A 14517-nucleotide genomic window follows, 5' to 3' on the forward strand; every position below is an offset into this window, starting at 1 on the left:
ATGCCTACGTAGCTATTGATTCTAATGATTTCTAAGAAAGCTGAGATGGAAATCTAGTCTTGACAATTTGATATTTCTAATTCCTTGTTTAACAAAAAAAATCCTCAGCATAAGTATTGTATGCAATTATTTTGAAAATGTTAAATGTACTACGACTGTAGAACTTGTAAGGGCGTGAAATCGAGTTTAATTTGTAATAATTATTCGCAGTCAGCGTCTCATATTATTGTTAACGATTGCAAATTATTCTTAGCTGTACACGCCGTAATCATCGGACTAAACGTGATCTTTTCATCCTTGCATCAGATTGTGATAAATGACGATCATCAGTGAAAACCGAGTACGAACAACTGTGATAAATAATATGAACGTGTCCGTTTCGAAACTTATGCTATTTTTCTTCATGAATATTAAATTCAATGTTGAGTTTTACCCATTGTCGCAAACCTTGAACTAAACATTGTTAACCTTCACACAGGACCACTAGGTAATGGCCAATTCAAAGCTATTGATTTCATCAGTTTTTCATTATTTTTTCTAGATTTCAAAGTAGCAACGCTGCTTACGCATAACAGTTTTCTTTTGCATTTTCACTGTTTCATAATGTGTATCTAGGTTATATTTTCGTACCCACCAATTAGCTATTTCTAAACCACCATATAACAACTGAGACAACATTTTAATATTAAAACTACAACATCATAGCGCAAAACCTAGATATTGTTCAAACATTTCTCAATTGGCCGCGGGCGGAGGCGCGAGCACCAGATATGGCGACCTCGTGAACAGTAATCTACATGTACCGAACTACCAACACACGGACGAACACACGGATGAACACACGTGTGTTTGTTACAATGAGGAGACTCTATAAGTTTCTGTCTGAAGGAATCTTGTGCCACGTGTACCTAAGTAATTTTTGATGTAGGTTCAACTTATGAAAATTGAGTCTATTCATAAGGTCTAGCTTATTTCTGTGTTATTCTGAATTAAAAAGGTATTTAACTAGAACCATTTCCTGAGTAAAAAAATTTGGAAACCACAAAAGCATCCATGTATACCAAGGAACTGAATTTGCTGAAAATTGTTTGCTATATGAGCTATTTTATTTAAGACGCGAAATAGGTACCTAATGGAACCCTCATTATTTTCACTGTCTTACTCTATTCTAGAAGCATCAATACCACCAAACCGCCAATAAACTTCAGGTAAAACAAACATATAACAAAAGTTGACGCAATTATTGCGCCAAGTTTTGAGTTGGGAGTCAAAGCTAAAACAGAATAGGGACAAACTGAAGCTGAGCGTCATTTAACAACTCTCATGCCACTTACGACCGAGTTTCAAAACTGACTTCGATATTGAACTGAACTTTATGTCCCATATATACCTACCTGCACGATAGCTATGGCGATACAGTTGAAAGACAGACTTAACACACCATCACTGCATGTTTTCGAATAGTTAAGGCTGGTGGATTAGGACTTGCCGCCAATCTTTTCATTTTGTCTTGAACTATTTTTGAGCTGGGTACCTAAGTCGCAGGTACCTGCTAAAGTACTATTTACACGAACAAATATATGAGGTGATTAATTTGGCTAAATTGTTCCTTCATGAAAAAATACTTATATCAATCAAACTTTAAGTGGCCACTGAGAAATACTTGGCCAAACTAACGTTTCATTCTGTAGCATACCTACGAGTATGTAGGTTTGGACCTACACACAGTCATGCGTGCCTCACAACTCACAACGGTTTTGAGTTTCTGACATGCGTCCATCTCGTGTCAAAAGAATGATGTACAATTTGTAAGTCCAAGTAACCTTGACCCTCGTACAGCCTTGTCGACACTCAAAGTGGAACAAAAATACACGTCAAATACAATTTAGTTTTACATATCGTCACTGAGCGTGAAAAATCTATAAAAAGCATAATAACCGTATCGTTTTAAGTGGTAAATTGCTGCGATTATATCATGCAGAATATAAGGAGCAAAATAGGAAAAAAAGCACATAAGGAAGTACATTCAACTCTCTACGATTCCTAAGCCTTGATCAAAAATCTAGGTAGGTACACAAAATTAATAATGTCCAATTAAAAAGATGCGGAAGTACAGGCAAAGACGTGAGTATTGTGCACGATACAGATGTGTATCGGACTTGCATGAACAAATAACGCAATACATACTGCACTCCTCAACAGTAGAAAATATTTTATTTTCGCCAAACGATTCGTCACCTCCGTGCTACCGACGAGCACTGTCAATATTTGCTTCCGCCAAGTACTCGCGTCTCCTACGTCGCAAGAACCTCAAAGTTTGCCGAAGAACCAACCTGAAAGGCGCCTCTGAGACACCAAGCCTACACCATTAAAACGCCCACGCTACACCTTGTTTACTATCAATATTTTATTTATCTATGAAAATCATTTTGAGACCTATCCGACTGCTACTCTGGATAAATTATCATATTTTTACAATCATTTATAACGTAAAATCATGTCGTACGAAGGTAAGCCGCCGCTAAATGTCGATAATTATACACCATAAATCACATTTAGTTCTCCAATATTAATAGGTTTTTATCAAACTACAAAAGGCCAATACATATTTTTGTTATCGACATTTGTAAGAACATAAAATGTTCAGAGAAACTGCATGCATATTATCGCTCCCACTTCCTCGCTAGCTAGCATAAACAATCGATTTAAAAGTGTCTGAAGATACTTGCTTTGACCATGCAACTAAAGTCAGAAACGTGCTGCTTATTAGAAAATTCCCATGCGTTGCATTCGCAATGGGACAGATTTATGCGACGTAGTTGCCGATACCAAATGATATTGGTTCATCGCACCCGACACCGCAACGACGACAGAATAATGTGCACAAGTAAGTACCTACACCTACAAAATAACTTCACAGTTCGTTGATCGTTCGCGTGTTTTCTGTAACCGACTCGAGTGGGTTCCAATATTTATCCTAGGATCGGAAAAGATGGATATCATTTTTGACTTTGGTTGCAAGTATTTACGAACCAAGCTCTCGCTCATCTCCCGAATCTGTCTCCTTGGAATCAATAGCGAAAGATGTTTTCATAACATGCACCTACCTACGTATGTATAGGTAAACGCAAAGAGTTATTGCGTAGTTAAAAAATTCTACGTCCTATGGCTCAGTATTTAATAGGGTTACCGTAGACCAACCACTCTCGGCAGAAACATTATCTTCCACCTTGTTTCACCTTTTCTTTTATCTTAATAGGAAAATGGAACTACTTTTCCCGAAGTTTCCACATTTATTCAAAATAAACAGAATTTAATCTATTCTCAAAAAATCAAAAAGCCATCCCTCTTATCTACCGACACGAGTACTAGAACTTGGGAAAAAGCGAAGAAAAACTACAAAGTGTGCGGAACGCGTCCGAACCTATTACAGAAACGCTCGACAGCCAAACTAGTTTTACAGTTACCACGAGACGATTCGATTCTGCAACGATACGTAGTCGAAGGTCGCGGGAACTCGGGCGGGACCAATTCGGAATTCGTTCTGCAAGTTGACGGTGACTCGGAAACCGAAAACCGTCAATGCTAACTGCTGTAATGCACTGACAGTCGAAAACACCATGACGAGTTATATCTACGTCGCAGTAACCACAAGCACATTGAAAACTTAAGATTAAAATCTCTGAAGAAATTCTCATAATAAAGTAAGCAGGTACATTTACTTTTAATTAGCCCAGAAAATTTTATCCTGTGAGAATCGTAGTAGTAGGTAAGGACGTCTAGTTATTTCAGTTTCGTATTCCAAACATTTTCTCGGGCTTATCTTAGCACGAAGGTACGCCTTCGGCATATACTGAAAAAGATAATTAGTGTCTAGTCCCTAGCGTCCTTGGAAGAAAATGGCTTAATTAAACAGTTACGACTGAAAATCTTGGTCGTAGCGTAAATGGATCTAAGTGAAATTTAGCAAAGTTCAGTGTAACAAATATTCAGAAATGTTATTTTAACTTTTTGCAAAAGTAACAACATTTTTGCAATTTATAGAGCAGATAAGAATATTTTTGTTGCCTCTTTTAGAAATCTCCTCGAGAAAAAATCAAGAGCTACCCTACCTAAACTAATATTAATGTTTGATTTGAGAACCGAAACCACACCATTCTGTGAGTAGAAGAAAATTTTTAAGCAAAATTGGCAATATTAGTCAGAGCCAATACCTAATCCTAGAAAATGATGTAAGAAAAGTGGAGATTTTGATTGCATTCATCTTTTATTGAATAATAAAATAACAATACATGTTTAGATAAATACTGTATGGATCATCCATTCATTTTTGCACGTTACGGTTACGACGAGACCTGAAAGGCTATTGTCATAAACCAATAACAGTTGGTTTTTGTGTTTTTCTTTCTACTCGTTAAATAAATTTCATTAAAAATATTATAAAAAAAACATCGATAGTATGAATCTGTTACAACTTTTTCTTAACCCTATTCGACAAAAATTTAAATTAAATCTTAGATAACTCGTTTGTGGACGTATTATGCGACCAACACGTTTCTGATAGTTAAACATAGTCATTTATTATGTCCAATCAATAACACGTTGCCCGACTTACCTCCGTCCAATAGAACAAGTTCTAACGTCCAAACACTTCCGTTTCATCCACACAACAACACCTTTGACACAGATTCGTTAATTAGTGCTTTGGATTACACGCATCACTTAGGTCGATCGACTGACAGATTGGCGGGTAGTTAGCAACACAATGCGATACCACACAATGCAGTGATTGATCAGATCGTAATCGCGCAACACTCGCAAACTATTCACTTTAAAGCACACAAAAACACAATTAACAGTAATACCACGAAATATTTTTTGCGTAAAAAACAAAAGAACCGACGTTAAATTCGCTCGGAATTATTTGGATACGCGCGAAAAGCGCGGCGGAGGCGAAGCGGCCTGCGCGCACGACGCGCGTGCTTTGTCCGCATGTGCCGACAGCTGACTGAATCGCAATTCAAAACAACGCTGCAATTACAAGGCTGAAGCCTTAAATTTTTCGCTAACAACCTTTTTACCATTGTGCCGGCTACGTCTGATACATTTTCATGGTAGAAAATGATAATGATCCTACTTTTCATTGTTGGTCTATCATTTTGTAGTAAAGGCAATCAGTAAAGCATTCAGAATGTATTAATATGACAGTAAAAGCTAGCTAAGATCATTATTTACTCAAACCGAAGGAAATAAGACTTTAGAATATCGAATCGCAATAAATAGTGGATATTTCATAAGCAGGTATTACGTTAGTATATTCAAATGTGTAAGAGTATAACAAATACTGGGAGGATATTACCCAGTCCATCGACTAGTTTGAAATGTTTCGTAGCGGACACTAATGACATTGAATTTGCGATCTAGAATCGCTTCCTGTCTTTTGAATGCGACGAAGCGGTGTGTTCGTACACGGGCCGGGGATTGCGTACGGTAATGTATAATAAATTGTACAGATTCGCCTCTCTGGCTGCAACTAGATGTGATTTATGCACAGAACTGTGTCGAATTAACAATTACCGCCTATATGGTAACGTTAACCGAACGCGACCGTTACTGTGCTCTTACAGGGGATATTAACTAAGAAATGGTGTTATTAAGTCCTATATTTCACGTCAGATTGATTTAAAACAGCTTTAATATTGGCATCAGGTGTTTAATTATGTAGTACGTATTGCTATGAATATTTGTTACAAATTACGGTATGTTTGTTACATTGGAAGATCTCGGGATTCAGTAGCCTTCTTAACGTTTAGTATTCTTTTATTGTAAATAAGAAAGTTGGTAAGTTCATCTGTAAGTGTTCTCCTTTGTTTTGCAATGCAAAGGGAATAGGCTTCGCAGTAAACTTTCACCTCCTAATTATACCCATTCGTCGGTGCTACCTAAGTACATATCCAAGCACTTCGACTTTCACTAAGTAATCAACTTCATAAAACGTGTAGGAGAGAAGCTTAGGGCTCGGGTTACGCCTTTTATTAATACATATAAACAAGTATTTGCCATTGACCCGTTGCTCTCTAAGCAAACAACTTATGGTACTGGTTTTCCTTACTGGCACTTGCTAGATAAATATCGGTAACGTATAGGACCATTTAAATACATGAGCATAATGATGACAGGAATATATTCCTGTAGGCGAAGCAATAAAGGCTGTAGTCCGGCCATCTTTTACGATTACACGAAGTGACAATAGCAGAATATTAAGGATTAAGATTTAAGGTAGATTTAAATGAGGCTTTTGATAACATCACAGACTCATTATAGTAGTTGTTTTATTAGGAGGGCGCCTCTTTTGAAAGTAATACTTTTGAGAAATAATGTATAAGTTACAGTAATTAACAAGAGCAGTGAATTCCAAAAGATCAACAATCATACGCTGTAGCTATCAGGGCTGTATCTTACAGGGGTACACCAAGGAGCTATTCTCGTACCAATTCTATTACGGATTACTTTCATATTTACGAAAAAAACTGCAAGTCTTTAAAGGAACAATTAAAAATCAAAAACTATCCTAGTAAAACAAACAACTAAAAAGCGTCAAAAAATTCGTCCCCATCGCTGTCAACTGGGAGCGTGCCCAAGAGGCTGGCAGCATTACCTCGTTGGATCGCCATGCTGATTCTTTGTCCGAGGTAATAGCCAGCCTTCTGGTCACGAGAAGCGTCAACCAGCCGCCTAGAAAGATCTTTAAATAGAATGTGGGCATTCGGACCCCACGACCCGAGGGTTTCAACCCCAAACGGTTCGAAAATATAGTTTCCGACAAGGCCACTATATTTCCGCCGCTTGAGGTTCTCCGCAGCCGCAGCGGCAGCAGCAGCACAGCACGCAGAACTTGGAAGGTGAGATGGCGCAAGAGTATCGACACAGGTTGCGTCCCATACTAAAGGCCTACCCATCTTCCAAGGGAATAATGACATGCCGTCTGGTCTCTTACCGTCGTCGCGTGCCAGGCCGTTTGGTTCTAATACAGCTGGTACCCCGACGGCAACAAGAGCTCGACGGATAATGTCATTAAATAAAATAATAATAATTATTAAAAATTACTTGTTCATGAGACCAAGCTCCGAAATTTCTTGGCTTACTTTCCAGAAATAAAAGAATACTAAAATTAAGAGGCTTTACATATTTCGGTTACACGTTATACCGGAGTGCTAGTCTATCTACAGGCAGATAATAAGTCGAAAAATAATAAGACCTGTATTGAATATCATTATTATAATTAAATACATATAGGTAAATTATACAAACAGGCTTCATCTCAAAAAGCTGCTACACAGACATACATAAGTTTATTTCACATTCTGTTTCAAGTATGAATAACATCACATTCCCATTGGATTGGACCGAAATCTTTTTATAAACCTTAACATTATGTACTTCAGTAGGTATTCCAATGCAGGTCTTAACATTCTCCGTGCTACAAAAATAGGATGATATAACAACTATTCACAACATAAATTTATCAATCAGTCTCCATCAAAAAAATACATTTGATAAACTTGATTTCTGGAATGATACACTAGTCGTGTATTTCAATAACAGTTTAATCACAAACTCTTATACCTAGCATACTAATTAAAGAGTATGAGTTTTTATTTCATAGTAAATAACAATTTATTTTTTAGAAACACTTTGTTCATAGGCCAAACCATTATCCGATTGAAATCTCGCTTAATAGACAGTACAAAAGTCAGGGCCACTTCAATTTTTTACTCAGTATAATATACGTAAGTGAAGTTCTCTACTAACTATTGCGTGTAAAAATAAAGTGCTGCTACAATACGTAAAACGATTCTAACAGTAATCAACATTCTTCACACATGCCTAGTCTCTTTAAAAAAGATAAGCATTTCAGAACCAGGAACTATTTAATTCAGTAACGATCACAATTTGATAATTATTTCTTAACCAATTAGCGTATTCTATTCACATATTCAAATAAGTATATGTCCACATAAAATACTGAAAGCAAATATTTTATTTATTAGAGGCATATGCACACAGCTTTTGTGTATACTAAAATTAGGTGTTTTGAACTCCTGCCAAGATTATGTTATTTTAGAATGCTTTATAAGGATCTTAATTTTTATATAACTTAAAAATAATGAGCTTGTTGTAAACATACAGACATTTACTTTTTTATGTAAACCACACATAGTTTACTTTTCTACTAGACTAGAAGTAGCGAAATTTATTCTGACCTAACACATACCTATTACTTGTGATTACATATTCGATTCTAAAACTATTTGAATCACAAAATTCAGAAACTTTAAACAACATGGAGATACCTATTTCTTCTAAGTTCTATTGAAATTTTCAATTCCATTTTGTAAGCGCCTGTGCGATATAATACCTAGTTGGTTATTTAAATGACTATGTCAGTCTTAAGCCCGCTCTTGAACCGTCGGTATATTATAGTATATATCATAAAGCAAATTATGTGATAGTGGTCTCTTTCAGGTTATTAATACCTATTGATATTATAGGATAAATATCATAAACACCTAAGTCTGTGGTTGATACAAAATTATTCTCGCAATATACAATTATAAGATACAAAATTAAGTAACGTGTGAAAATAATTGAAAAACAATGCTATCTTTTTGTAGAAAATTATATCAATTTCATGATTCACGTGCACACGTATACCTAGATAAAATAAAAAATGGAAAAGAATTTAATATAACAACTGATAATGGAATGCTAACAGAAATGCCAATATGTAATGGAATCCGAAACTTCACATATGTAAACTGTAAATGGAACACATTGAGATTATATTTCTGTGTTTGTTTAGGCACTAAAAGTTGTAATATACAGAGTAATGTATAGTTGGATAATCAAACTATACGTATACATAATATGTACATTAATCATTTACAATGAAGACGTTTTAGAATCACAAACTCCGAAGTTAAAAGGTAATGGAGTATAAATAGAGTCAAAAACTGTTGTAACATCTTAATATATGTGTATACTTTATATTGGACATCTCTAGAACTAATGTGAGTCAATGACAATATTTCTACTCACACAGAATATTAGTAAATTACATCTTAAGACAACTATTGGAAATTTTCTATACATTCCAATTTAATTAATTGGTTTATCGAGGTGCGTACTTATGAAGTCACTATTTCACGGCGTGAACAATTTGTCAGACATTTGACCTCTTTAGATACAAATTATTGCCATCTGTGGTAATTTCAGAACGTAAACGGCACCATTGATTAATGAATATTGTGATGTGACCTTTATTGTAGTCTATCGCTTAAATGCATTTATAAAATACGTTTTCAATTAAAAAATACTTTTCATACTAATGATATAATAACACATACTTTACTAATGAAAGTTTCAACTTAATTAATAATATGAATAATAAATTATCACATTTACTCGACAGACTATTTTTATTCACACAATATTTATAAGTGCTTACACAGTCTAACAAAATTACTTTTTTGGAACATTGATAAATTAAGAAGTTTGTTGACCATAGGTACATAATACGATCCTTCCTATATAAGATTCACAATATATGGTAAGATGAGATTTTTGCATCTTAGCTATAATGAAGTATTCATACCTCATAATACTAATGTTCTATTTGCTAGAAGAAAACTATGTATAAATGTATAATTATATTACATACGTAGCAAATAATTACATAGTAAAGCGTGCATACATTTTTAATTACTTGTGTAGAAAAATAATTATTTGCATAACATCAAAACAAACAAAATAACAATATTTTTACTTATACATGACTCATAGAAGCAATCATTACTAATCAATAACAAAGTTATAAATACACGTTTGTGTTCAACACATTAATAGTAATTCAATTAATATTCATACCAGTTACACCGAATCTAATTGGATCCATTCCAACATTTATTAAACCATTCATCTTATGTCCTAAGTATTCATCCTCGTAAACTCCATTACAATCTCCATTGTTACATACCTTATTCACATTTCTACTCTCTGCCTCCTCTATGGAATCTAAGAGATGTTCAAAAAAGTTGGGGAAATTATCATAGCTTGGGTAGACATTAATATCTATGACTGCATGACCACCTGTGACATTGTCTATGACAACGTCGAAGCCAGCTAAGAGTAACCCAATCCTCTTTCTTAATATCCTTATGATAGTTTTGATTTTATCTTCATTTAGCGTTAGTGTGATATCAGCCTTATCGTGAGGGTCGAGTATTGAGAGCGTGGACTGACTATCTGCTTTACAAACTTCACCCGTGCTGTAATATATTGGCTCTAAATCTTCTGATGCGTAGAAGTTTTTCAGGCTCGGACGCTCGCAAATGTGGTACCTGAAATTGAATGAAAAGCATTTTTGAATATGCTCTTATAGATAGTTAATCATTATCAGAATTTTTATTGTCCCACTGCAGGGCATAGGTCTCCTCTCATACTGAGCTGCAATGAGCGTTAATCACCATGCTTGCCTTAAATGTAATTAAATAACAGTAATTATAAATATAAAAATAGTACTAAGATAATGTAATCGTATAAAATACTACCAACCTATCTCCTATTAGGAATACTTTATGCAGTACTGCATTATGGTTGACAAAGCTCTGCACAACGCAGGGTGGTTTGCACACATACAAGCCCTTCTCATTGAATATGACAATCATATCGTGTGCAGACTTGGACCCATGGGCAATAGTAGGCTTGCAAATAACAGGGAACTTAACTCCCCTTTGTCTCATTATCTCTATGTTCATTTCTATGTTGGTGGTTGTGAACTCGGCAAATGATGGTGTGAATATCCCTTGCTGGTGTAGCGATGGCTCATTTTGTAGTATTGAGTAGTAGCAGTACCTGGAAATTATATAAAAGAATTAATATAGCGAGTTGTTGTAGTGTTTAAAATGTGGTTTTCAAGCTAATTTATTTCGAGTCTAGTAAATTTTTATTGTAGCTACTTTATCTAGTTTAAGATAATGTTCTCACGATTTTCAGGTCTTTCTTAAGATTGTCTGTTAGTAATTACTCTAAAAACATTGAGAGGAATGCTTACATTGACACATTTTATCTGTTATTTTTTGTTTGTACAAATGTACCACACTACATTGTACAATAGTCGTGGTGGCCTAGTGGGTAAAGGCCTAACCTCTCAAGTATGAGGGCGCGGGTTCGATCCCAGGTCAGGCAAGTACCAATGCAACTTTTCTAAGTTTGTATGTACTTTCTAAGTATATCTTAGACACCATTGGCTGTGTTTCGGATGGCACGTTAAACTGTAGGTCCCGGCTGTAAGCCAGTAAGTCTGACACCAGTCTAACCAAGGGGTATCGGGTTGCCCGGGTAACTGGGTTGAGGAGGTCGGATAGGCAGTCACTTCTTGTAAAGCACTGGTACTCAGCTAAATCCGGTTAGACTGGAAGCCGACCCCAACATGATTGGGAAAAAAGCTCGGAGGATGAATTGTACCACACAAGCTGCAGTACTTCGAACTTTGCAAAGATTGCAAGATAGATAGAAATATTGCTACCTTACAGTAGTAGTTTATAGTCTTTGTCTTACCTATTAAGAAGAATCCTCACATTGTCCAAAGGATCAATAACTGTTATATTTGGATGGTTTGACAAGTACTGCTCCACTCGACTAATGGTTATTGATGCCTGATAACATAAAATTGACAAAGCAATTAATGGTTTACCTATCACCAACAAATTACCATCATTTTGCTATCAAACACTTCAGATAATAAATGGTTTTTTAAAATAACTATAAGTACTTAATGGTGCAGCACAAAGCGGAATTTTATTGAGTCAATTAAATAATAAAAATAATAACCAATGGAGGGAAAATTCCCCTGAAACACAAATGTGGTGATTGTATTTTATTACATCTTTATAGACTTAATTAAAGGCAATTACAGTAAATACAGTACTTGGAGTATCTATCATTACAAGATCCTTATTACAAACCAATTTAGTATTGTTCCAAACAAGTAAAATAACTTGAAAAAAAACATGATTGTTAGCCTAGTTTTTGTTTACAAGTGTTACTCATTCAAGTGAAACCAATTGTAAGCAGTTTGTGTTTGCCGACCCTGTGCAGTGAGGTCACTGGTGACTAATAAAGGACACTGACCATGAAACAAATTCAAATCATAAATACAGATAAGATATTAAAAACAAAGATTAAAGGATACAAAGTTTAAATACACAACTCCTATTTATAACAAAATCGTTCATGATACATATATAGATTTTAGATATAGAAAATACAAAATGAATGAAAGTAAATTATTCCTTATTTGGCCAAATTATATAAATCTTTACATGACTCATTTTCTTTCAGTATTAGTCACAGAGATCTTAAGATAATCTATTAAAATGTTAATGTAGAAGTGACCTCATCATTCACATTTAATTTACATAATGAGATCCAAATACCTTTTTAGAGATAAGTATATTAAAAAGTTTTCTTATCATAGATATTATAATATATTCCAAGACAAAATTAATACCAATTTATTAAACATAAAAAACAAATATTAAACATTAATTTAAATGTGTTAGATAAAAGGTTCTTGTTAATGTTAAAAATAAATAAGTTTCTGAGCCAAAATAAGGCCAAATAAAATATGTAAGTATTACCTTTGGGTCTCCTTGATCAGCTGCAGCAATGACATCTGTTAATTTGTGGAGGAATACATTTATTGGTCCCTGGTCTTCTAATGATCTCTCCAAGTCCAACTGAAAAATAAGTTTGACAAAACATGATGATATTTAAAAAAAAAAAAATTGTTGGTTTAGGTTGTGTATTTCTTCAATTTTGAACTTCTCTGTATTAAATTAACTAGTATGAAATCACAAGAATCCTTTATACTAATTATTTTGTTCCTATTTACAGTTGACCCATGTTGATTACACATAAGTTAGTAAAGGAGATTGGGCGATTCCGGTCCAAATGTCCACCACGAACGAGACCTATATGGCTAGATAGCCTGTTAAATATAGAACATTTTTTGTTATGAAAGTAAAAAAAAATATAATGCCAGAAAAAAGTTATGGCAAAATCAAATAAAACATTTTATAGATTTTTACAATTTCATTTCTTCAATTACTTTTCGTGATGTTCGATTTTCGTACTTTCAGTAACTTCTGACAAAATAGAATTGTTCATTATTAGAGAGAAGACACCACCAGTTACATCGAACTTTCTTAGATCCAGGCACCGCTGAGTATAATCAAGTACTTCTGGCGCCTCAATTGGTTAGTGATTTGTACATCCATCGGGCAAAAAAATATGGGCTGTTTATATGCAAATGTGTCTTACTTAACTTAGTTTTAGATAAAGTGCGGAAATGGAAGTGGAATAAAATAAAAAATAATAATGATAACATACAAAAACTACCGAAAATTAAGAATACATTTTTGGCTATAACTTTTTTTTGGCATTGTTTTTTTTTTTACTTTCTTAGTAAAAGTTACTCTAAATTAAGTGGACTATTTAATTATATAGGTCTCGTTCGTGGTGGACATTTGGACCAAACTTCATACATTCTTGCCCAATCTCCATTGAGATTTTGAATGCACAGAAATATCCTAGACCATTTATGTTAATGCAATTCGTTTCTAGTGAGTCAATGTCTCTAAACCACAAAGGTATATCTTACAAATTACCTAATTTATACAGATATTACTCACTCTGACTAAATTGTATCCATGAGAAGCACACGCCTTAATAAATTCTTTCCAATTAAGCTTCTGGCTTTTCTTGTTGGACATCCACAATCCAATAGTTTTATTATGAGTTACCCCATCCATTTTAATGATTTCTTAAATACTAGTTTATCTTATATTACACTCTTTTGTTTGAACTAAAACTTTCCGCAGTTACCGCAGAATAAAACACTGTTCTAAATATTTATTTTTCTTATAACTTAAGCTCAATTGATAAGCAATAACTCAAAATTCAATCTTGAATATAATTCACAGCAAACCATGTTTTAGCGATAGCTATTATACTTTTACAAACTACAGTAAAAAAGAAGAAAATACAATAATAAATTAATAAATACACGGCACGAAAACACGGTGCGATCGAGAAACAGACAAGCAGTCAAGCACGCACAGATTATATTGCGCTAGTGTCACTGTCAGTCAACTACGTCAACATACGATTGTCAAAAAGCAAATTATCCAAACTAATATTATAAATGCGAAAGTAACTCTGTCTGTCTGTCTGTCTGTCTTTCTGTCTGTCTGTCTGTCTTTTCTTCACGCCTAAACTACTGAACCGATTTGTGTGAAATTTGGTACAGACATAGTTTGAAACTTGAGAAAGGACATAGGATAGTTTTTATTACAAAAAAAAAAAAAATATTCCGGACATATAGCGCCATCTATTGGTCAAATCAAAAATCTGCTGGTAGTCACTATTCCACGCGAACGAAGTTGCGGGCAAAAG

At 34.5% G+C, this 14517-nt stretch overlaps 2 protein-coding genes across 3 annotated transcripts in view; both read right to left on the reverse strand.

Annotated features, from left to right (window-relative positions):
• LOC110378740 (apoptosis-stimulating of p53 protein 1) overlaps nt 1–5013 on the reverse strand; it is a 262519-nt gene extending 257506 nt beyond the window's left edge. For both annotated transcript variants that reach the window (XM_064038435.1, XM_064038434.1), the window contains exon 1: nt 4616–5013. The gene's annotated coding sequence lies outside the window, so the exon portion shown is untranslated. The remainder of the gene's footprint in view (nt 1–4615) is intronic.
• A 2153-nt stretch (nt 5014–7166) lies between these two features.
• On the reverse strand, nt 7167–14214 carry LOC110378751 (inositol-tetrakisphosphate 1-kinase). The gene is made up of 5 exons (XM_021338136.3): nt 13755–14214; nt 12702–12800; nt 11620–11717; nt 10615–10914; nt 7167–10400 (listed from the first exon to the last, which is right to left on the reverse strand). Exons 1-5 carry the CDS (start codon nt 13872–13874, stop codon nt 9911–9913), a joined length of 1107 nt encoding a protein of 368 aa, XP_021193811.3. The 5' UTR covers nt 13875–14214; the 3' UTR covers nt 7167–9910.
• Nucleotides 14215–14517: the final 303 nt, after the last annotated feature.

The sequence above is a fragment of the Helicoverpa armigera genome, chromosome 16, assembly GCF_030705265.1.
Source record: "Helicoverpa armigera isolate CAAS_96S chromosome 16, ASM3070526v1, whole genome shotgun sequence".
In the NCBI taxonomy this organism is placed as follows: domain Eukaryota; kingdom Metazoa; phylum Arthropoda; class Insecta; order Lepidoptera; family Noctuidae; genus Helicoverpa; species Helicoverpa armigera.